We start from the raw sequence: 25,889 nt of genomic DNA on the forward strand, positions 1-25,889 counted from the left end.
GACTTATAGCGGGACTGCGACTGGCATTCTGACACTGGGTGGGAACTGTCACTGACATCCCAATGACACTAATACAGCGATCAGTGCTAATAAAAAGCACTGACACTGTACTAATGACACTGGGCAGGAAGGGGTTAACATCTGGGGCAATCAAAGGGTTAACTGTGTGCTGTGCTTTACACACACACACAGCACAGCACACAGTTAATCCTTTGATTGCCCCAGATGTTAACCCCTTCCTGGGCAGGAAGGGGTTAACATCTGGGGCAATCAAAGGGTTAACTGTGTGCTGTGTGTGTGTTTTACTTGGGAAACATGCTGCTGTGTATTTCTCAATACACAGCAGCATGTTATTGTTGCAGGAGAGAGACCTGTGCTGTTTACACACAGGTCTCTTATTTGTCAGTGTTACCCAGCGATCGCTGGGTGGCAGCGGGGAATCTATATGTGAATTTGCGCAACCCTGCCGCCCTGTAGCATTACTTCTGCTATAGGACGGAGGGGAAGCGGTTAATAGTGAGATATTAAAACTCCACATACATAAAAGTGACTTGATCAGTACATATTAAAAAAGCTTATCTGGAGGAATACCATGTCTCTCCAACAGTACTCCCATGTAGAAGCTGGCAGTGGGAGGAGAAACCGCAATCAAGTTGGAAAGACTGTCGTGAACACTGGAAAAAACGTGAGGAGAAAGATTACAGAGACGTTCCAAGATGGAACATGAACATCTGATGAAGGGCCATAGACCCCCCCCCCATATATTGGTTTAGTGGACCTGCTGCATCACCCTGCACACAGATTCAGTCCCCCTCTTCATGTTCCATCTTGGGACATTTCTGCAGTCTCTCTCCTGGCCGTATTCTTCCAGATGAACTGTTTGTGGTGATACAGTCATGTGGAATTTGAACTTTATTTAAATTTTCAACATACAAATTATACAGGCAATAGTGTAATATATACCATAGAGAGGTCGTGATACAATGAGTGAAACATAGTAAATGCAAAACAGAATAACAAACAAGACTGCTATTAGGGAAATTTTATCTGCACCATGTTTATATTTTTGGTGGATGACTCATAGCTGCTCTCTAGGGAAATGAGGAACAATATTAGTTCTGGCAGCCTCAGTATCTACAGTATGTGGTGTGTTCCTGGTAATATTTATTATTTTTCATTACAGGTACTTATATAGCGCTGTCAATTTATGCAACACTTTACATATATATTGTACATTCACATCAGTTACTGCCCTTACGGAGCTTACAGTTTAAGGTCCCTAACTCACATTCATACATATGCATACTAGGGCCAATTTGGACAGGAGCTGGTTACCTACCAGCATGGGAGAAACCCATGCAAGCACAGGGAGAACATGCAAACTCCAGGCAGGTATTGCCATGGTGGGGATTCAAACCGATGACCCTGGTGCTGCTAGGCAGAAGTGCTAACCACTTATTGGTGCTAAAGAGCACAGCATCTCCTAAAGCAGTCTTGCTCAATATTTTTACCCTTGAGGAAAATTTTTTAAGGTCTTGGGGGAACCCCTCAAATAATTTTCTGATTTACCACTCACTGATCTATGATCTGTGAATGGTAGGTACAACCGTAAATAAACAAGGACTTGTGTACACTACAGCTCCTAATCTGACGTTCAGGAGCTGTTCAGTGTTTTTTTCAGCAGCCCCTAATCTCTTCTAATGTTTTCCTATGTGTCCATGTACACTGTGGTTTACAGGCAGTTCAGTTTACAGTCGTTTTTTGAACGCACCAAACTTGCATTCAGGAGTAGATTTTACCGGTGTTTCACACGCTTGTAAACGCGGCTAACCGCATTTTATAAGCGTTTGCATGTAGACGTGTTTTTTAACTGTTCCATATCCAGATGCTGTCCAAAGCCTTTTTTCATCATCAGAAATGCAAGCAAAGCGTTTTCCATATATTTAAATGGACCTAGTACACCAGCGTAGTCAGTTCCAGGTTTTGCGTGAAGGAAAAAATGGTAGAACGTGCTGCATTATGCTCATGATGGGATCCATAGTGAATACAAGCAAAAAAGACAGGTAATCTCAACACACACTGCTCTCTCTGCTTCTGCTCTCCCTATTTCTCTCAAAATGTCTGAAATAGTTAATTATTTACTATTTTTCAGTGCATTCTGGGCATTTGGGAGGGTCTCCTTAGGTTAAACTTAAAAAACGTTTTTAAACACAAACGCGCATAAACGCGGTATGCAAACATGGCTACACATGTTTTTTAACTTACGTTTTCTAGCAGTCAGTTTCCATCATTCAGAAGAGTTTTCCAAACGCCCCGTGTACATGAGCCCTAAATCGTAAAATATATCTCTTCAAATAGGAGCATGTTACACTTTTCATGTATCTTTCTACTAAAGGTGAACTTAGCCTTTGAGGGCCGGTTCATACCATGAATCACAACGGAACACATGATCTTGGTGCAATGGTGCTGTTCACACCATGAATTGCACAGGAACATGTGCGATTCATGGTGTGAACAGGCTCTCAAAGGTTAAGTTCACCTTTAGCAGCATGGTACATGTAAGGTGTAACATGCTCCTATTCATCCCCTCACCAAACCCCCTTCCCTGTGACAGCAGGCAGGTTTCCTCTCCCCACACCTGCTGTCACACTTTAAAAATGGCGAGTGGTTGTGTGGGGCTTTGCCTGCATAGCCGCGTTGTTAATTCACAGCGATCTGTGAAGGAATAAACTACAAGTCCTGTCTGCCACAGCAGCAGGAGGCTTGTAGTTCCCAATGGACTGTGATGGAGCTGATGATTGCCCTTGTAGCCCATTCACACTGCCTACAACTCTGTAACTGAAAGCCTGTACGGGCAACAGAGCTGCAGGCAGTGTGTGTGTAGGATCCTAGCATTGCATCGATAATTCACTACTGATCACAGGTGCAATGCTCTGCAGGCTCCTGTGAAAAAGTAATAAATACACATTTTTTTTACCTGCTGAAATATGTGCATTTATTATTTTTTTTCATAAAGGTAAACTTAATTTATAATGATGAGGCAGCATAGACAGCTGACAGATCGTGATTGGCAGATACCAGAAATTTTACTCTTGAGAACTACTAACCAAGATTGCACATCTAACCATGTTTACATAAATCTGCAGCCAAATGTCTCCAGAAAACGGCAGCAGTTGACATGCACTGGGATATGGAGAATGTTTTCACTTGCTTCACATAAATTGTGAGTCGAAAAAAGCCACATGTCTTTACTTTGTTCATCTGAGAGGAGGAAACAAGGGTGTGTGCCGCAGCTGCTGTCCTGTTTACACACAACTATGGAGAACATTGTTCTGGAGAAGAAATAGGTCACGTCTTGTTAGCATATAAAACGTACACATTTTCTGCAGTTGTATGAACAAAAGGGTTACACAAAATTTGAACACGTGTGCCATGTAAATTACCACACTTGCCCTGTTTTTTTTTTTTTCAGTGTCTGTAACAAGAACTGTTGTTGTTTCTTTGGTATAACAATTTGTTAGATGCTCAGCCAGTCTCAAATCTAGTTAGAGGCAGTTGTGCCTCTCATCCGCATATTTAAAGGATAAGTTCATCTTTGGAACATGTTACATGTTCCACCCATTTTTAGGGTGGAACATGTAACATATTCCCAATGCCTGATTGCCCCCACCCCTGTGATAGCAGTATGGGGAAATGTTCCCTGTACTAGCTGTCAGTTTTTAAAAACAGGGCGGCTGTATGGGGCTCTGCCCACATGGCCGAGTCATTCATTTAAAGAGTTCTGTGAATTAATGAACTACAAGCGGCTTTCACCTTGTAGTTTTCAGTTCACTACCAGGGCACTTTGGAGCGCCATGGTAGTTCATTGATTCTTCTTGTCTGTATATCTGCTTTCTCGTATATCCTGTACAGGTAAATAGATACACTGACAGGTCTGCCGGAGACCTGCATGGCACCAGCGATCTGATCACTGGTGCTATGCTTTATAGGCTCCTGCAACAAAAAATATCAAATGCATATTTTTTAACTACAAAAAAATGTACATTTATTATTTTTTTGTCAAAAGGCGAACCTTTAATGCACCCTATTCCTACGAGGAGACTCAGTAATATTTTTTGTACAGCCAAAGGTACCCACAGACACAAGATGCCATTTGAGTGATCTGGCTACAAGACTATAGGGTTGAATTTCTAAAAGCAAATAGGCTGTTCACCTTGCAAGGGAACATGGTGAATCAGAAAAAGTTTTACTTGGCAAAGAATACCCAAGGTAAAAAAACACAAAAACATTTTTGCATGCAAAATGTTTGGAAGATGGAAGTCGGCAAAGATTCACCTCATTCATGAAGCTCCAGGGGAAATTCCATTGCAAAGTGAATAGCCTAATTGCCTTTAGTAAATAAACCCTTGTGTCTCTCTTTGGGCCCCCTGTAAGAGGAAAATAGTTGATTGGCAGATTGGAAACCCTTCCTTATTATTGCTTTTCCTTTTTTTTTACAATACAGCAGAGAGTCTCCAAACTTTCTAAACAAAGGGCCAGTTTACTGTGCCTCAGACCTTTGGGGGGGCCGGACCATGGCCAGTGGAAGTACAAAATGGCCTGGCAATAGTGCCCCATTCGGATTAGTGGGAGGAATAGTGCGCCATCATTGGTGTTCGTGGGAGCAATAGTGGCCTACTGTTGGTGCTAGTGCAGGAATTATTGCCTTATTGTTGGTGTCATTGTGAAAAATAGGTTCTTGTATGATTGGAAGGAATAGTGCCTCAAGGGCATGCAAAGGGCCGCAGTTTGGAGACCACTGCGATAGAACAAAACCAAGCTCCACTTTTTCAGCCAAATTGCGATATCGCCTACTTTTACATTTAATTTTACATTTACATGTTAACTTTCATATAGCATAATTTACACAAAAACATTAAAGAATGTTTCAAAGTGCACTAATTATTTTTTGCCCCCATCCGCTGACCTGACAGATAACACCCACCCCAGCCACAGATGCATACTTATCGAGATTTGACACCTGTAGCCTTCTCTGTCTGTTGGCTTCCAGCACTACAAGTCCTCTTTTCCTGACCACATATTGGAACCCTATAGAAGTCTAAGTTTATTAGGCTTGTCTCTCCCTATCTCCCAGCCTGTGAGATGAAGGTAGACCAGACCCATAGAAGTCTACAGGACTTCACTACACAGGCAGAGCTTGGGAGGTAGGACTTGCAGTTCTGGATAAAAACATACGGTTGCCTCAGGTGTCTAACTCAGCAAGCTTGCATCTGTGGAAGGAGGAGGCTTCAATTGGTTGGGTCAGGGGTACAAAAGAAAAAGTTTACTTTGTCTGAATGTACACTTGTTCTTTAACACCTGTTGAAATCTGCATTTTACGCTGGAAAAGTGATTGGTGGCACTAGGCATACAAGTCACTTTTACCTGAAAACTGAGAGTCGACTGTGAAAAATCAATACCAAGGTTGTGGCTGAGCTTGTTTTAACCCCTTGAATACCAGAACATTTTATAAAAGTGCCTTGGTAGATAATGGGTTAAAGAGAAACCGGTGAGATATGCTTACTATAATTAAGCCCTGTGTGTACTGTGCTGGCAGATCATCATTATCAGTTGTATACTAGATGAACACACTGTCCCAAAAAGTTTTAAAGATCTTGAGACTTGGGTGATAAATTGTATGTTAATCACTTCCCGTCCGGCCCATGTACATAAACGGCCGGCCGAGAGCAGTGCATGAGCGGGTTGCCGTTCATAAACAGCTCCCGCATTTACAACCTGTGCATGCTCCCTGGGAGCACACTGCACCGCGATCCGGTGCCCGCTGTGTCCGGAGGTCAAAGCGGAACACTGATCGCTGTACGGGACCAATGTGTGAGGTCCCGATCATGTGAACACTGATTGGCCAATCAGTGATCACATGAATAGTAGTAAGCAAGATGTCCCTTCCTGACATCATTGCTTACTACTTGTGAGATCTGTGAATGATCACAGAGGTCACATGGTGCAAGGCTATTCACAACAGCCTTGTACCATGTGACTAGCAATGACCAATCACAGCTCTCACAGTATTTCTCAATGGCTGCAAGAATGCAGTCAGAGAGAAGGAGAAATGATTGCTTTTACAGCCTTTATGGGTGTAAAAGCAATCAGTGTAAAAAAAAAAAAAATCTTCATCACCCCCCACAAGTAGTACAGTGTCACTATGGTGACACTGTACTGCTAGGGTGCCAGTATGTTAAAAAAAAAACCATAAATAATAATATAAATAAATAAAATAAAAATGTAAAAACAAATTTAGAAAAATTATAATTTTTGGTTATAAACTCATTTTGGGGTTTTTTTTTTACTAAAAAGATAACTGAATGCATTTTGGCCAAGATTTATGAAGAAAGATTATTTATTTGCAAAATGTTATATAAAAAACACTTTTTTTCAAAATTTTGGGACTTTTTCATTTATATAACAAAAAAAATCCTAGTGGTGAATAAATACCACCAACATAAAGTTTTATCTGTCTCAAAAAAAAAAATTCATATGGGTACAGTGTTGCATGACTGCGCAATTCAAAGTGTGATAGCACTGAAAAGCTGAAAATTGGTCTGGACAGGTATGGAGTAAAAGTGTCCGGACTTGAATTGGTTAATAAACTTCAGAAAAAAAAAAAAAGGTCCGTCAATCTGTCCCCTAATTGCACATTCGACCCTTAATGACCAGTTAGGCAGTCTCATTGTACAGTTGAATGGCCCTATCTATGAAAATAGGGGAAATCGGGCACAGAGGGCACTATCTTTCTGGCTAATAACGGAAATACCTGGCATCCTGTCTGCTCTTAGGCAGGAATTTACTATTACAATTTTGAAATGGAGTACTGATTCAAATTTTGGATTGATGGATATCATCCTGTTTAGAACATATGCAATCACCTTGTTTTTGTGATAAAGTTTAGTGTAAAATGATCAAAAATATTTTTTTTCCCCCTGTTAACTAGCGTACAGTAAATAAGCAGAAGGAAATTGCTGCAATTGCCTTTTCAGTGACACATCTGCTATAAGGGAAACTCCCTGTTTTTCTGGGAAGAGATACTTTGGCCTGAGGGACAGCCCTACCTTATTTTATAGTCTATTTCATAAGATTTAAGGGAGGTTATGCTTGGGGTATCAGGAACAAGAAAAGCAAGTCTGATACAAAAAATGCCCTTGCATGTGAGCCCAAAATTGCCCTGACACAAAGCCACCTGATGCGTCTAGCAGTGGCGGAAGTAAAAGGACCCATCCCTGCAAACACCCCTTCCCTTGTGCAAGTATCTTACAACTTAAAAATTTGCAAAAAACTACAATGTTTTTACTCTACGGGTTCTCTGCTTTCAGTAAATATATAATGTTTGGGGGTTTTAAGTCATTCTCAGGCCAAAAATGCAAATGCTGCTATCACAAAAGGTTGGGACACTAGCAAACAGAAATGTTGTAAGCCAGTCTTTTGCTAGTGTCCAAGGAGGTTGAACACCTTTTCTTCTGCTCATTCACAAAATTGAGACATGCTAGGTAGAGGTGATCGAATGTAGGCCATACATCGAATTCCAAACAATTTGCTAACTGGAAATTTTGTGCGTTTGTAATCCGATGGTGCCACCATTGATTTCGAAATTCAAACAACCATGTTCAATTTCACCTCATGTTTCTACAGAAAATAAATTTTGTAGCCAGGAATCTTCTTTTCTTTCCAGGTCATAGCTCATGTGCATTTCTTTTTTGATTATATTTCTCCCATGATTCTCCCATCATTGATTAGAAATTAGTGTTTCAAAAAATTTCCAGCATGCCTGATCACTCAAATTTGATGCCTGCCGTTGCTGTGGCCCACTAATGGGGCAAAATTTGAGCGAAAATTCATAATTACGATTTTCGAAAGAAAATTTGTTCAGAATTCGACCATTTTATGGCCAGCTTTATACATGACCTATCCCAGCTCTCGGAATTTTCACTCGCCCGCTCGCATTGGGCGAGTGGAAATAAGGTGGGTGGTGAGCAGTGCCGGGACTAGGAGTGTCTGGGAGGGGCGGCGGTGGGGACAGTGATAATCAGCAATCTTCTGTATGGCTTTCAATGAAGCAGCTAGAAGCTGCAGGAGGGAGCGGAGGAGAAGTGGCTTCCAGCTGCTTCATTGAAAGCCGTACAGGAGATCTCTATTTGTCACTGCCCCCACTGCTGCACCAATCATCCCCGAACGTTCCATTTCTTTCCGCCCCCCCCACAGAGTGCTCCTCAGTGGCCAGCCCCTACACCAATAGGAGAAGAGGGGAGAGAGGCTGGATCTGTTCTGCCTTGCCCTGTGCCCTCCCACACTCCAGTCTGTGCAGCTTCAGAGTATGTGTGGGTGGGAAATTGAAAACAGTGCAGCCGACAGCTCTGATGCATCTGAATGAGTCATGTAAGTTCGACCTCCCTTCCTTCCACCCCACCTGACCCCCCCTTCCTTCCACCCCTCCCATCCTTCCACCCACCCCTCTCTTCCTTCCTTCCACCCCTCCCTTCCTTCCTTTCTTCCATCCCCCCTTCCTTTCTTCCACCCACCCCTCCCTTCCTTCCTTCCACCCACCCTCTCTTCCTTCCATCCACCTCTCCCTTCCTTCCTTCTTCCCTCCCTTCCTTTCCACTCCTCTCTTCCTTCCTTCCTTCCACTCCTCCCTCCCTTCTTTTCACCCCTCCCACCCTCCCTTTCACCCCTTCCTTCCACCCCTCCCTCCCTTCCTTTCACCCATTCCTCCCTACCTTTGCCCCCCTCCCTTCCTTCCCACACCTCCCTTCCCTCCCTTCTTTCTTTGCACCCCTCCCTTCCTTCCTTCCTCCCTCCCTTCTTTCCATCCCTCCCTCCCTTCCTTCCTTCCTTCTTTCCACCCCTCCCTCCCTTCCTTTCTTCCCACCCCTTCCTTCCTTCCATCATTCCTTCCACCCCAGACTTCCTACCTTTGCACCCCTCCCTCCCTTCCTTCCCACACCTCCCTTCCTTCTTTGCACCCCTCCCTTCCTTCCTCCCTCCCTTCTTTCCACCCCTCCCTCCCTTCTTTCCACCCCTCCCTCCCTTCTTTCCACCCCTCCCTTCCTTCCTTCCACCCCTCCCTTCCTTCCTTCCACCCACCCCTTCCTTCCACCCACCCCTCCCTTTGTTCCACTCCTCCCTTTCACCCCTCCCTCCCTTCCTTCCTTCCAACCCTTCCCTTCCTCCCTTCCACCCCTCCCTCCCTACCTTTGCACCCCTCCCTTCCTTCCCACAACTCCCTCCCCTCCCTTCCTTCTTTGCACCCCTCCCTTATACCCCGCCCTACCTTCCTTTCTCCCATCCTTCCCTCCCTTCTTTCCACCCCTCCCTCCTTGCCACCCATACCTTCCTCCCTCCCTTCCTTCCACACAACTGGTGGAGAGTAACTCTTAAGTCCTGGCTAGAAGCTCAGGATGTGAAATTTTGAGCCCTGACCTATCCTATACATTTTCTGTTTACCAGTGTCTCATCTTCCTATTGGTGGCAGTATAACCCAAATGTTTTTGAATTCCTGAGTCCCTCAATAAGTTTGAAGAAATAGATTTCCTGATCAGTACAAAAATGCAAAAAAAAACCAAAAAACTTGAAAAATAAACATTTTCTCCAGCAGCGCAAGGGTCAAAGAAAAATGTATAACACTTTAAACGTGTATTCCGTTTGTAAATAAGTGCCTTGCATTGTATTGTGGAATTTTAGTGTCACTATAAATGGAACAAATCGCAAGATATTTGTTATTTTCATCCTTTACAACTAACACTGATCAACCTAGAAAAAAAGTTTGTTTTTTTGTTTACGTTTAGACTGCATGTAACATAAAATATTTTTCACACAGCAACATTTCTAAGAAAAGCCTTGCCTGTCTTGTAAAAAGTATTATTTCTGTATCATAGGCAATAACAAATGTACTGCCATTCATAGCTGCAGTGTGACAATTGGTCAGATCCATACGGTATGGATCAGTTTAAAGTGATTAAGAGAGAGAGTGCATGCAGAGGGATGTGTCCCCAGTTATGTAGAGTGCTAGCTAGCACCATATTTTCTTAAATGAACCCTCTAGTGCAGTGGTTCTCAACCTTTCTAATGCCGCGACCCCTTAATACAGTTCCTCATGTTGTGGTGACCCCCAACCATAAAATTATTTTCGTTGCTACTTCATAACTGTAATTTTGCAGTGGGAGGAATAGTGCCCCATCATTGGTGTCAGTGGAAGGAGTAGTGCCCCATCACTGATGTCAGTGGGAGGAATAGTGCCCCATCGTTGGTATCAGTGGAAGGAGTAGTGCCCCATCGTTGGTATCAGTGGGAGGAATAGTGCTCCATCATTGGTGTCAGTGGGGGGAATAGTGCCCCATCGTTGGTATCAGTGGGAGGAATAGTGCTCCATCATTGGTGTCAGTGGGGGGAATAGTGCCCCATCATTGGTGTCAGTGGGAGGAATAGTTCCCCATCATTGGTGTCAGTGAGAGGAATAGTGTCCCATCATTGGTGTCAGTGGGAGGAATAGTGCCACATCATTGGTGTCAGTGGGAGGAATAGTGCCCCATCATTGGTGTCAGTGGGAGGAATAGTGCCCCACCATTGGTGTCAGTGGGGGGAATAGTGCCCCATCACTGGTGTCAGTGGGGGGAATAGTGCCCCATCATTGGTGTCAGTGGGGGGGGGGATAGTGTCCCATCGTTGGTGTCGGTGGGGGGAGGAATAGTGCCCCATTCTTGGTGTCAGTGGGAGGAACAGTGCCCCATCATTGGTGTCAGTGGGGGGAGGAATAGTGCCCCATCGTTGGTGTCAGTGGGGGGAGGAATAGTGCCCCATCGTTGGTGTCAGTGGGGGGAGGAATAGTGCCCCATCGTTGGTGTCAGTGGGGGGAGGAATAGTGCCCCATCGTTGGTGTCAGTGGGGGGAGAAATAGTGCCCCATCGTTGGTATTAGTGACACAAATGATGGGGCACTATTCCTCCCACTGACACCAATGATACTTACCTTGCTGACTCCTGCTCCAGCCTGGGCTCGCTCTCTCCCTATCCCATCTACAGCCTGCATACCTGGCTGCAGCAGCAAAATTTGCACTTACCTGTCAGCTGTCTTCCTTCTCTGGCCGCTCTCCTCTTCACTCGCTCCGGCAGCTCCCTCAATCTTCTTTGATCTACGCACGCTGCCACTCGGCTCCTCCTCTCCAAGCTCCACCTCCTCGCCGGTGATTGGCCGCCTGTGTGCCTCTCCTGAGCTACAGTTCCGGTGGCCAATCAGCGGCGAGGAGGCGGAGCTGTTGAGTGATCCCGGAGGTGTGGCCAGGGGACAGGGGCAGCATATCCTCCCGCCCACACATCGCCTGAGACAGAGGAGCGGTGTCTCGGTTCCTAAGACCATCGGAAATATGTGTTTTCCGATGGTCTTAGGCGACCCCTGTGAAATGGTCATTCGACCCCCAAAGGGGTCGCGACCCACGGGTTGAGAACCGCTGATCTAGTAGATAGAAATAGTTTTACACCAGTTTGAAAGCTGTGACTTGCTCATATAGGGCAATAGATTCTCTTTAACACCTCCCAAGCTGCACATACTTTTACATTCACTTACCTGGCACAAACAATCAGAGAAGGAATTTGTGGGCTTCATAATAAATAAGCCCTTGTTTGTCTGAAACATGTTAACGGCACTGCGTATCCTGGCGCTGTCACTTTGACATTGTAATAAAATTTGTCAGTTGGGTTGTCTCCTGTGGTGGTGTGCAGCCATTTGTTTACCTTCTTCAGTGGTCAGCATAACAGCCAGGCAGCTAGTGTTTTGAGAAGCGATGGTTGGCAAATGATTAGAAAGCGTCTTTCTTGATGGGTTCCGTTAAAGTGGAACTACACCCAAGAGGTGGAGTTCCGCTTTTCCTCCTCCTCCTCCCAAAACCCCCCCCACCACCACCACCACCACATTTGGAATGTCTTTTTTTGGGGGGGGAGGGAGCGGGTACTTGCTTTTGACAGCTACCCGCTCCAACTTCTGGCAATCCTCCTACTGCTAAACCTCCTACCCCCCCCCCCCCCACGTCCTCTTGGGACACGTCACAGGTCCCAGGAGACTGTGGGACCATTCATGAGGTGCAGCACCACTCATGCTTGTGCAGTGGGGAGCCAGCTGTAAAGCCGCAAGGAGTCAGTCAGCTGCCCACAGTTAAGATGCCAGCAGCGCACCTGGGCCCAAAGACTGGCAAAGAGCCTGGTCAGGTGAGGACATCAATGGATCCTGGTACAGGTAAATGAATGTCTTTTTAAAAAGTCAGCAGCCACAGTATTTGTAGCTGCTAACTTTTAATTTTTAACAGGGTGAGTATTTTCAAAAGAGCTCTGCTTGAAAAAAAAAATTGTTGGATCTCACATGTATGTCAAAATGTCGACCTCTGGATACTGTGATTCGGCAAATCTTTGGATAACTTTATGGTAGTTCAATTGAATATAGAGCAAGGTATTGAATAAAAAATATTTTAATATTTGTGGCGTGCCTTGTGCCTCCATGCCAACATGAATTTGTGCTGTAAAGTAAATGACATGTTTATTCATCACTGACACAATGTCTATCTGTTCTTTACAGCTGTTCTCCTTGGTGGCATTTATTTGTGAGGAGATCATCAGCCAATGCGAAGTATGCTCTGGATTATACATCTTTGAGTTTGTCAGCTGTAGTGCCCTTTTAATCAGTATCCTCATGATCGTGGTTTACTTCTCACCTCTAAAACATAAAATCAACATTCCAAGCTTCAAGAAAGTTGTAAGTATGCCTAGAAACAGGGATATAACCTAAGGTGTATTTTTTTGTTTTTTAAAATGTCAAGTTTGTAACAGAAGAATGCTCGTTATGGACCTGACTTGCAGCTTGGCTATACAAGCATGTGTCAGAGTATTCATAGGTTAGTGTGAGCAACAGTGGGTCCCTCAGCATCACGCTGTGTGGTTTTAGTGAAGTAACTCGCACTGCAGCTGGTAATCATTTTTCAGGTGGTCCACTTTTTTTTGGGTGGTTTGCCACTGCATCTGAACATGGACCTGGACTCAGAAAGTGAAGATCTGCCATCATGAAGAAAACATCAAGAGCTGTTAAATGTGCCTAAACAGTACCCCAACATTTGTTTTGAATTCTTCCAGAAAAATAGCAATGCCTGTGCCTTGACCTTTATAGCTGTAGTGTATATCTGTAATATGTGATACTGTGTGTTTGAGTTCTTGTCTTGTGGGACTCAAGGAGGTCAGCACTGTACTGCTCTGTGTTCTTGCTGAAGAGAAAGCTGTACAAGAGGGCCTACAGTGCAAGGATTCATTCTGTGGTTTACTTTTTTGAACATTTCCTGCTGCTTTTTGACATATCTGTACAGTCATCAGAGGGCAGCTCTGACATGAGGAAGCAAAACCCTGCTCCTCTACAAAGATGGCCACCTAGACACAGACACAATGTAGAACAAAGTATGGTAAGTCCGTAATGGGGAGACAGTTCAGCTTTACGGAGACTGCAGGCAATACTGGTGACTAGAACTTTGCCCACTGTTTGCATTTTTTTGGGGGCATGATTTCTAGAGTTAAAATCCTCTTTATCCACTTGCCACCAGATCACGGTACATCTGCTAGGTGATGTACCCACACACCACAGCCTGTCTTCTCAGTTTTGGGTTTGCATGCGTGCTCACTGCTGACCTGTGCACACATAGCACAAGTTTGTCAACAAGTTTCAGCCAATGATTTTGGCTGACTGAAACCTGCTGATCAGCTGTGGTCAATCACAGCACAGAGTTCTGTGTTTACAAACAATGTGTTTACGCAAAACAGCTAAATCTGTGAGTAAAAGCAACACACATCACACTTGATAGGCACACAGTTAACCCCTTCATTGCCCCTTGATGTTAATCCCTTCCCTCCAGTGTTATTAGTATAGTGACAGTATACAGTTTTATATCTGATCACTGTATTAGTTTCACTAGTGACATCAGTATCAGTCAGTTAGTGTCCCTCCCAGTCAGTATCTGTTAGCGCCAGATTGTCCACCACACCATCACAGTCACACTATAGGTCACTTATCACTGCCATTATTAGTATAGGATCTATAGCTGCAAAAATTTCAGTATAGATACCATGATTTGTAGATGCTATAACTTTTACACAAACCAGTTAATTTACACTTGTTGGAATATTTTATATAATAAAAAACCAAGTGGCAATCAAATTCCACCAAAAGAAAGCTATATTTGTGTGAAAAAAATGATCTAAATTTCTTTTGAGTACAGTGTTGCATAACTGGGCAATTTCCAGTTACAGTAGCACAGTGCATTACAGCAAAAAATGCCCTGGTCATGAACAGGGTAAAACCCTCCGGAGGTCGAGTGGCATATCTGTACTGAAAGAAACCTAGGATGTCATCATGTACATCCTTCTGAAACTATATTAAACTGGCTCTAGCTAAGTTCAGTCCTTTTGAGTCCCTGATATAGAACAAGAATGCAGTGAGGTCTGAATTCCTGATTTGCATATTTGTTCTGTTCCATTGATGGTTGCTTTCTTTTGCTGGTTTTGCATACCTGATCGGTCTTCATGCATTTCTGTCAGATGTTTCTTGGTATTACAGATCTCGTTTGGCTTCAGCAGTTGCCCTATATTTCCATTTGTTAAGGCTAAACAGCAGGCTCAAAGGAAATCTATTGCTTGCCATAACAGTTTCCCACCAAACATGGAATGTGTTGTTCTAGTGCTTGACCATCCCATGAGCTGAGATCTCATAGTCCAGCTTTCTCTGAAGGTGTTCCAGCTGGGTGACTTTTTTCATGTAGACTTGTCAGGTATGCAAAGTCAGTTCCCCCTATTACTGCAGAGGACATGCAAGAAAGCTCAGCTGTCACAAGAATAGATATGCTTTGGTCCACTTTGCAGTGTTGCTTGCACAAATCTGATCATCAAAAAGAAACCATATTTAATGCCATCTCAAAAATCAGTGGATCTGCAGCATATCTCTTAAAGTGGAAGAAAAGCCGAACTCTAACTGTTCTTAAAAATGTTCCCTTCTCCTACCTATCCTGCCTATCTTGTATAAAAAAGATCTGTGCACTTACCTATTTTTAATCTGCTCGGTTTGGTCAAGTGATCCTGCTGTTCCAGTGCTCTTGGTAAGGGAGTGCTTGACAACTGCTGTGAAGCATGACATCACCCATAGGCTCCCACAGCCCAGCCATTGTTGGCCCTCCCTCCTCAACCCTGTAGTTGCCACTCACTGACACAGGGGAGTCGGAGCTGCAGATCACATGACTGGAGTGGATTAGGAAGGGAGGGAACATTTTTAAGAATAGTTAGGCTGGTTTCACACTGCTGTGCTGCGGTTTGGCCACAGTGCAGGTGCGTCCACAGTTTTTGTGTGTTTACTCATGGTTTTAACTGTGGTCCCCTAGACTTTCTATTAGGTTGTGCATTTTTTATGCATTTTTCTGAAAGAGTACTAGAGATACAACATGCAGGACTTTTGGAGCTCTTAAGAAAATGCACCAAACCTGTGTGATATAATAGAAAGTTTATGGGACTGTGGCGAAAACCGCAGATATACCATCATATATGTGGCCAAACCACAGAGCATTAGTGTGAAACTAGCCTTAGAGTTAGGTTCTTTTCTTCTACTTTACCACTTTAGTCCCGAAGCCTTTTTTTTACTTCAAAAATAATTTTAGGACTAAAGATTACTTAAAACCTTCAAACGTTATATATTTTTTGAAAGCAGAAATCCTAGAGAACAAAATAGTGGTAGTTCCAATTTGTTTGTGTCACATGATATTGGCGCAACTGAAATGCAAAATTTCAGTATACAATACATTAAAATTAATTATGGGGCATATAAACGAATGAAATGATGCACGTTTTTGGTAAAATATAAAACAAATTAGGTTGCGCCGAGTAAATAGATATCCAACATGTCAAGTCTTCAAAAGTGGGGCTGAATACAAATGCACGACACACTTTGCAGATATTTATGATATGTAAAAAAATGTTGAAAACCATTTATCATTTTCCTTCCACTTCGCAATAATGTGCCACTTTGTGTTGGTCTATCACATAAAATCCCAATAAAATACATTTACATTTTTGGTTGTCACATGACAAAATGTGGAAAATTTCAAGGGGAATAAATACTTTTTCGAGGCACTGTATCTGTGCTCATGCTAATAAGTGTGAATGGGGGCTAAAACTGGTACAAATGTAAACACTGGCAAACCGTTACACATTTCACACTTAACAGCGCTTAGCCATAGATCCCATCTCTCTCGTTTTTGGTTGTAAAATGACAAAATGTGGAAAATTTCAAGGGGTATGAATACTTTTTCAAGGCACTGTATTCACATGCCATAACATCTTTTAAATTTGACCAAATTGTGTTTTGTGGGTACAAAAATTCATTAAAGTGTTTTTTTTCCTGAAAATAATTTGCATTTGATAAACCACTGTGCCAATATTGTGCGACATAAAAAATGTTTATCTCCAGGGACTTTGCTTTCAGAATATACAGTATAATGTCTGGGGTTTCTGAGTAATTTTTTAGCAAAAAAAAAAAAAAAGTTTTTTTACATGTATGTGAGAAATGTCAGATCTGGCCCGGTTTCAAAGTGGTTATTTAAAAAGTGTCCATAGTGTCCTATAGCAACAAACTTTAGGTATTAATCTTCCAAATGTCTTTTTCAGATGCAGTTTTTTAATATCAGTGTATTGGTATAGGCAATGCATAGAGATCTCATTTCAGGCTGTTGTGTGATTGGTAAACATCTCATAATTTCAGTCACCCAGAACTGGAGGGACCCATAACAGAATCTTGGTGTCATGTATTTTTTCACAAAATGAAAAGGATGAGATGCAGATCGGACCAACCCGGTGCTATGGTAGAGTGTGGCCTCTCCAGTGTCGCTCTGGCCACACCCCTGATGTTTATCTCCACCCATCGGGGCTTGGTCTCAGAGCCCTCTGCGACCAAGCCTCAGTGGGCAGGGCAAAATGCGTCAAACAGTGGCCAGAGCGGCGCTGGCTGGGGCCACATGCGCCCATAGCACCGGGTTGGTCCGATCTGCATCTCATCCTTTTCATTTTGGTGTAATCTACACTTCTGAATGGTGCATAGACGCCTGCTCCCATATTCAGAACTACTGGGGAAATCTCTCCTCCAGCTTCGAGCGGCGCTACAAACTTTACGGGTCACAATGTATTTTTTCCCCCATCTTAACTGAGACAAGGCTTCCTATAAAGGCAGAAGAATAAACTATGACAGTGATTTAGTGTTTACTGAGCTCCATCTAGAGGATTGTGTGGTGAATTGCAAATCTTTCTGTTTTGCAGGATTTCTGGATTACATTGGTCATCGCTATATGCTTTTTCATTGCCTCCATCGTGTTTATTGCCACAATAGAAAATAAGCCACTTGCACAGGCATCTGTGGTAAGTTGTCAGCTGCTGTTATCTAAACCTCACAACTGCTGTATGTGCGCCACACAACATGTCTCCAGGTGCCCTGTACCAGCTACCTGCTCTTCTCAACAGAAGTATATGAAGTGTACTGGAGGGGTTGGAACTTCTTTCAGATTTTTATGGCATCTGGGGATTCCCTATTGCTACTGGTACAGAAAGTGATTGAAAATTCAAAGTATTCCCCTTACCTCCTGTTCACCAGAATAAGAGGTGAGGGGGAAACTTCCTGTTCAGGTGATGATTAAAGCGGTATTAAACTCAAAACAAAAAATGTTATATATTGCAGATTACCAATCATTAGATGTGGTGGCTGCATTACTTTTCTTTTTTTAGGCCTTACCCCTCTGTTTTCAACTGCTGATCTGGTCAGTAAAACACCTCCTGTATTAGCGTGTCCCCACTCTGGATGAAGGAGCACAGGGGGCATATTTGGACAGCAGCATTGTCAGTTTGGGGGGAAGGAAGTGCTAGATGTACCAGCAGATTTAGATACACTAATTGAAGCCATATTCCAGCTCGCATTACAATTGCACAAGTAGTTGCAGAAACGTTTTTTTTTTTTTTTTTATCAAGGTTTTACATAAATAAAAGCTGATTATTCTAAGCACTCCTGTCAGTGGTAAATGGTTTGTCTCAATACTCTAAAACTCCACATTTTGCAGGACAGCGTGTTCTGTTGAAAACAACTTTCACTTTGGAGAGGTTTCCTCTCACTTCTTTTGTCTCTGAGACAGGAGTCTCCCTAAGAAGACATGGACAGCAAAGAAAAAAAAACCTGATGGATTTCAGCCAATTCCTGCACTGACACATACTTAGTGTATGTCCAGGTATTACCCCAATTGCCCTCCCCCCTCTAGATAATGCCACCAGCTTCCCCCCCACAGCCCACCCTCTATCAGGAAACCACTTTTTTTACTCCCTGTGACATCATCACTGGGCAGGTAACATTCTTGCTGAGGAGCTGCTGGGAACTTGGCTTTTCCTGACATAGGCACGCTTCCAGAACTACATCTCCCATGTACAAAGAGTGTGGGCAGGCTTTCAGGAGTCAAGACAGCATCATTGATTTGTTGGGAAAGAAATCCATATATGCAAGTGAATTGGAACTAAAAGGGGTGGGGGAAGTTTTGTAGTTTAGGCAGACCTTACATTAAAGCTGTACCTTTTTGGTACAGTTGTCCCTTAATTACTTGGCAGTCTACAAGGATAAATACCTTCAACCTTGATCCAGTGATAATTTCTGTGTGGCTCCAATTACAGTCACATGGCCATTTATCCAAAAAAAGCTTCCTTTAAGGTCCCCGTCCCTTGATGGGACACTATTCATACCTGGGCTGATTAAACAATTTTTGTATGTGTGTGGATTTGTTTAATTGGATTAGTGACTTAGCTTGGAGAGAATGTGGAAGGAGCTAAACTTTACTAGTCTTAGTTTTTTCATACCTTGTGACGTTAATTTGTGATTTTACTCCTCGTGTGATATTTGTGTTTTTGCTATGCTTTAATAGCTTTGGCTCGTGTAACAGAGTTGAGGACTGTAGGGGGCCAGGGATTTGAAAGCTGCAGTCTTCTTCCCCTTTTTTCCCTAGGGATGCCAGGATGGATCAGAGAAATTCTTATTGGTCAAAACAGAATCAAAATCACTCTGATCCATCCCAGAAGGGGATTTGAAGGCCTTGGCTTTCAAATTCCCAGTCCCCTGCATCGGCTGCGTGGGCATTGAAAGCTAATCATCCATGGAGGTATATGCAGCGGGGACCAGAGGAGGTGGCGTAGTGTTAGTTCACCTTTTCTTCTTTTGTGAAAAGGTGAACTTACATTTTTTGCTATTGTTTGAAATGCACTTCCCTAGTACTCATACCCCCCTCTGTGGCGATGCCCTAAACTGCAAAGATATTGGGCAGAGGTGGTTGGTACACGTAATGGGCTTTTCAATGTGAATATTTCTGTAAAACCACTTACATGTCTACTCAGCTACCTCAACTCTTCTTTTTACATGCCTCCTATGGTGAATACTATCCTGGGTGCTCTTGTTTTGGCCGGTAGACAAATTGCCCTTAAGTGGACCCTCCTACATTATCTGACTGGCTTTTGTTCCAACGGGTTTTTTTCTTTTATATATTTTTACAGATGTGTATATATGTGTGTGTGTGTTATTTTAAAAATCATACATATTCTTTAAGAAATCCAATGAGGACGTTTGATGCATTTTGGTCACATAGCTTGAGTTTATGTCCCCTGCATTGGACTAGGCTAACTGTTGTTTCAAGTATTGATGTTTATGTATGGGGATATACAATATTCTTTTTTTTATAGATATTTTGTTTTGATGGTCAGTTATAGCCGAGGTTATTTTATAACTTACTTTCCATCAGTATATTAGTATGCTCTGTGGTTTTTTTTTTTTTCTTTCTTTTTCTTTGTGATGCCTTGTGTGGCGTGTTTTGTTTGTGTTTTATTGAGACTGAAAATTTTTCAAAATCAAAAAAAAAAAAAATCCGCTTCCCCATGTGTGGCATATTGATTGCATGGGTCATTGATCATAGATTGACTATTCCTAACAGTGCGCTGCACAAACTGTTGGCGCTATATAAATCCTGTATAATAATAATATTTTAAAGCTCTGCACAAACTGTCGGCACTATGTAAATTTTCTATTATAATCAGAAGAGATTGACTGGAAAATAAAGCAACCATTTATTGAAGTGTGTATGGCCACCATTAATATTAGTTCTTCTTTTGATTTATCTTCCAGGCTTTTGGGTTCCTCGCATCCTTTGCATTTTTTGGAGAACTTCTTTACATGTGGAAGGAAAACTACTTACAAAAGATAGAGAAGCCCAAGACGACACCAAACGTAAACGGTGGAGCTGAGGTGGAGCCTCTAAACCACCCAGTCCAAGAAAACCCACAAAACTGAACTCCTGTGTACATTCTACTACAGCTATGCAGCCCTTATAGCCCCCACAATATTATTGTCTGCATTTAGTCATGAAATTTGTGGCATCACAGCTGATATCACAGGACAGTCTATATCACAAAATCTATTACAGGAATCATTTATCTACATCTTTGAAATAAGAACTGTCTGTTCTGTTTTCGATTGTAGGTATGCCCAGGGGCAACACAGCCGTAGCTCATGATAAATGTGGCTTATTATAATTATGTAAATAATGAATGTGTTTTTTAATCATTTGGCTGTTTAAAAACCTTTTAGAAGACTTCTACACCAAGGTGAGATGTCATATTGGACTTCATCTTTCTACTGTCATATACTGTGTTTTACTGGTGTAGATGAAACAAAATATTTATTCACCATAAGTTGATATAAAAAGATAGACATCAGAAATACAAATCATCTGTTCAGTATGAATGTCATATCTTCTCTCCATGCACAGATATGTCTAGCTGAATGTAAAATGTTTCACTGGCAACTGTCATGGCATGTAAGGCTAGAAACTGAATTGAATAAGCATAATTTATCTGATAATTTTGCTCACCATGGCTTGTGTGGCCAAGAGCCAACCCCACCCACAATGGATATTTTAGATCTGCATGACTCCTAGTAGGTCATATAGCATGATATTTCAATAGCAAGATATCCCTACCATAATTCACAGTACTACACATATGACATGACCAAACCATGTTCTCCCCTAGTGTTCCTTTATTGTTAGTATAGATCAGGGCTTGAAATTTCCACTTGCCTGCTCGCCAATGGTGAGTGGAAATTATGGTGGGGGCGAGTGTGTCCCCCAGGGCCGTCTTGCTGAGCACAGGCAGGATCTGTCATTGGCACTTTGAGCCATCAGACTGCTCAATAGCTGAGCGCAGAGAAAGCAAAGCAAGGAGTGTGTGCTGTGCTCTCTGCTTCCCCCTAGAGTGCAGTACCTGGATCTGTGAGTGAACAACGAAGTACTGCAACTTTTTATTGGGGGGGGGGTACATGTTTGTCTGTGTATGCATGTGCAATTGTACATGTGTCTGTGTGTACATGTGTGTATCTGTACATGTGTCTGCGTGTGCATGTACATGCGTGTGTGTGTTGGTGTGTATGTACATGTGTCTTGTGTGTATGCACGTCTGCGTGTGTATTTCTGTGTATGTACATGTATATGTGTGTCTGTACGTTCCTGTGTGTGTATACATGTGTCTGTATGTGTTTGTGTGTGTACATGTGTCTCTGTGCGTGTGTGTACATGTTTCTGTGTGTGTGTGTGTACATGTCTGTGTGTGTGTGTGTGTGTGTGTGTACAGGTCAGGGGCGGACTGACCATTTGGAAACTTGGGCACTGCCCGATGGCCCGGGGTCAGTAGGGGGCCCCATGAGATGCCCCTGGTACCTTTTTCATAGGCTGTTTTGAGTTTGGGCAAGGACACAGGGGCCCCATGATCCTCTATTGCCCGGGGACCCCATTAGTTGTCAGTTCGCCCCTGGTACAGGTGTCTCTGTTTGTGTGTGTTTGTTGGTGGCGAGTAACTCTAAGGCCTGGCTAGTAGCTCAGGACTTGAAATTTTAAGCCCTGGTATAGATGAACTTAGATAAGCTGTAGAAAATTTTCACTATTATAATCTTCTGCAACCAACCAGTAGATCTTAGGCCTCCAGCACACTGGATGTTTTTAAAAAGGCTGTTAGCGGTATTAGGCATTTTTTTTTGCCTCTAAATGCCCATGCACCATTACCCTATGTAGGCATTTAGGAGCAGAAAGAAAAAACCCACTGCCAGTGTGTCCGGGAGCAGCAGAGTTCTGGCAGAAAATGCATGTAAACGCCTCTAAATGTGAGTTAACACTAGGTGCCTTTTAGAGCTTAATTCATTTTAAAGGTCAGAATAAAATATTATTCTAGCCAATTAAATGAATTATTTCCCAAGTGCTTGATGAGCTTAAACACGTTCCCAAGCAACAAGTGTTTTTTCTGCCAAACTCTGCTGCCTGGAGGAACGGAATCTAGGAGAGATGGCAAAACATTGAGTGTGCGTGAGGCCTCAAAGCTGAGGTGTGGACAAAAAAAATAATTTTTGCCCATTTGCAAAGTAAAGATAAGTTAGCTGCTGCACTGTTTGTTAGATATCTTACTTTTTCCCAGGCTGTTGTCTCCTGTGAGCGGCCAACATCTGATGTCCAAATGTAGTGTTCGGGTAATGTACACTGGATCGCTGCTGGTCGCTTGCTTGGCACCTTCACCATTTATAAAAAGCTTTGCATTGTTTTCCATGAGCGCAAGGTGCTCTATGGTTGGAGGAGGTGCAGATGATGTCACATTCTCCACTTCTCCAATCACAGAACACCTTGAATGCACTAAAGTTAATGCAAGGCTTTTTATGCATGGAGGAGGTGCTGAGTGTGTAACCAGAACTACAAATCTCAGCACTGGATATTTGGCGCTGAAAGGAGACAGCTGCCTTTGTAAAAGCATGATGGGTAACAAGCAATGCAGCAACCAGATATGGGGAACATTTAATTATACCCATGTTGTGCAAATGGCTGAAAATCATTTTTGCCTATAGTTCAGCTATAAATTATATTAATAATTGGAGCTGGACTTTTACAGGTTAACCTCTCTGTATGATCAGCAGATACTGTGTACCTGTAGCAGCCCTAAGAGTGACATTTAGATGCGTAATTTACTCTACGTAATATTTGCCTACAATAGATAATGATTCTGGCAATGTGAGGTCAGGCTAAGAGGTAATCTAAAGCCAGCTTAATTTACTTTCATATAATAGGGACTTGACTTGTACACAAAGCTGAAGCAGGCCATGTTCCACCATATGTGGGCTTCCTACAAGGTAGATCTTATTTCTCCTATATAATCATGTTCATAAATTCCATTGTCTGAGCCTTTTTTGGGGGTGGGGGATTAGGTTAACCACCCAGCGTGATGTGGGTGTTCATAGAAAGATGTTTGATTTATGAGCCCTAAATGTATACACATAGAGGGTTTTTTTTTAATGACTTCCAATTATTTTAAACCATCCATTTCTGATTATCTATTAGAACAGTGTAAATTATCTGAGGATTTTTACAATTTTTTTATTTTTAATTTGTGGTCGGATGAAGTCGACTTTCACCTGCTGTACATTTTAGCAATAGTCTGAAATTTGTATACATCATATAGATCTAAGGATTGTGAACATATTCTTAATGTAAGCACTTATTTCACAATATGGGAAGTGGACCGCACTGGGCAGCAGCTGTTTCCATTACTGTTATTGTTAGAACATAAGACACTGAAGTTTACTATGCATAGTCTACAGACATTTGTGAAGTTAAAATATACAAAAACACATTTTTTTAAAATAGCAATACAAAAAGGTGTAAATACAGTTTTTTGCAGTCTGTTTTCTATTGTGCAGAAGGCTCAGTTTAATAGGTGGCCTCACTGGAATACTTTTGTGGTCGGATAAATAGGGTGAACCTACAGACAAATAAAATCTCATACTTAAGTGGGCCTAGATGTTGAGTCTGTACAAATAAAGACTGGCACCTGCCTTTATCAAATGTGCACTACTACAGCACTGTTTAACCATTCACACCGTTGCCTCCCAGGCCCTTTAAGAGGCGGCCGGGGTTTTAGGGTCATGTGACTGCCGTGATTCGCTGTCAAGGTAGTCGCATGATCGGAAAAGGTCCCAATTGAAAGGGGAGATCGGGACCTTTCTGTGAGTCACGGACATATGTGCTGGGAGTGCAAAGGGCGCGCTCTCAGTATATATGTATTTTCTAATTGCACGCAATTATGCAGCCGCTCAGAGTCAAGGCCGAGAGGCCGCATATTTGCATGCGCTCGGCGTCAAGGGGTTAAATTGTCATCTGATCAAAGTGTAGACTACAGACTTGAATCTAATTTGGCTTCTTTGATAAATAATACTGGTGTTTTTACCATGTAAAAATCAGTGTAAGAAAATCTTAGTGTCACCATACACATTACAGTGTTTGTACAATCAACTTTAGATTTTTCCAAAGCTATGTAATATGAGGACCTGACTAATCTATCCAATCCATTTTTAGCCAGACAGGCACTTGCAATCATTGGTAGATCTAAAGGAGATGTAATGTACATGGTGATCTTTCTATTTCAAGAAACCGTTTATTTGAGAAAGTCATATACAGTAAGTCCTCTACTTATGAACATTCAAGTTGCGAGTTTTCAAAGATAAGAACAACCTCCAAGTTGCAAACTTTCAAAGATACAAACATGCATTCACATGCCAGATCATGAAAGTAGCTCACGTGTGTGCCGGACATTGTCAGCTGCGTGCACCCTCTGCCGCAAGTGGTTGTTCTGCTGTGTACTTCTCTGTAGAGTACAATAGTGTACAGTAGTACAGTGCTGATTTCAAGCCTAGGATGTCTGGAAGCAAGCATAAAAGCAGCGGTCTTGTGTGGTCACCCCATGCCAGCCCCTGTATGTCAGCTGTTGTACTGTACTACTGTTCCTTTCAAGGTACTGTAAGATTAAACAGCCTTTCTTTACAGTATTGCATTTGTTTTTATGCATTATTTGTGTGAAAAGTATTTCTAAACCTTACCTCGTTGGACTTACAAACAAATTGGACTTATGAGAGAACTCCCAGAACGGAACTCGTTTGTAAGTAGGGGACTTGCTGTATGGCTTACATGTTTCTAAAGGAAATGCCACAACTACAGAGTGCATTATGTTTTTTTCCTCCAGCACAGTGTTGTGCCATCAACCATGGAAACCAATCATATTAAACATTGCAAAGGAATGGGCAGGTAAATGATTCGTTTCTCTGGGCTACCATACACCCTTGCATATGGCAACATGGTATTAAGGAGAACCTGAGAGGCTAGATGTATAGAAGCTGTCATTGCTGATTTGTATTTAAAGGTGTAGGCTCTGGGCTGTCATCCTAGATAATGAAGCCTGGATCAGGATGACCGTGCAGAAGCCTGCTTTAACAACTAGCAATAATATCTTTGATATTTCTACCCTCGTGAGTTTACGCTACTATCTTTCTGTATGTACACTATTATGTGTTCAGTCCATAAAATGCAGTTTATTTATCTACTCTTATTATCTTCCTTTTTATATCATAATCTGATTATTAAGAAATTACATTGTACCAAGATCATGACTTTATCTAATTTCCAGTATGTAAATAAAACATTCAAATGTAATTGAAGATGCTTGATGGGGTGTTTTATTTTAGTTGAAAATGATCAGTATATTCAGGTGGTCATTCATATAATGTTGGAGTTCATGGCAAACATACTCAGGAATGAACTAAGCTTCCTGTCAGAAGTGTTCTGTACCACATGAACAGAGCAGACCTGTTTCAGGCCTACCTATGCCACCTGCGCCAGTTTTTATTTCAGAGTGAGATAGAAACTAGCGTAGGTCTGCCCTGGCAGTTTTCCATAT

The 25,889-nt window shown here is 42.4% G+C and overlaps 1 protein-coding gene across 1 annotated transcript in view; it reads left to right on the forward strand.

Annotated features, from left to right (window-relative positions):
* The window catches only part of CMTM6 (CKLF like MARVEL transmembrane domain containing 6), a 51,383-nt gene extending 25,733 nt beyond the window's left edge, over positions 1-25,650 (forward strand). The window contains exons 2-4 of the mRNA XM_089690760.1: positions 12,613-12,789; positions 17,370-17,468; positions 20,254-25,650. Coding sequence (XP_089546886.1) covers positions 12,613-12,789; positions 17,370-17,468; positions 20,254-20,418 — 441 coding nt within the window. The 3' untranslated portion in view covers positions 20,419-25,650. The remainder of the gene's footprint in view (positions 1-12,612; positions 12,790-17,369; positions 17,469-20,253) is intronic.
* Positions 25,651-25,889: the final 239 nt, after the last annotated feature.

The sequence above is a fragment of the Staurois parvus genome, unplaced genomic scaffold, assembly GCF_062004578.1.
Source record: "Staurois parvus isolate SC_StPar_1 unplaced genomic scaffold, SC_StPar_1.0 ptg000021l, whole genome shotgun sequence".
NCBI lineage: Eukaryota > Metazoa > Chordata > Amphibia > Anura > Ranidae > Staurois > Staurois parvus.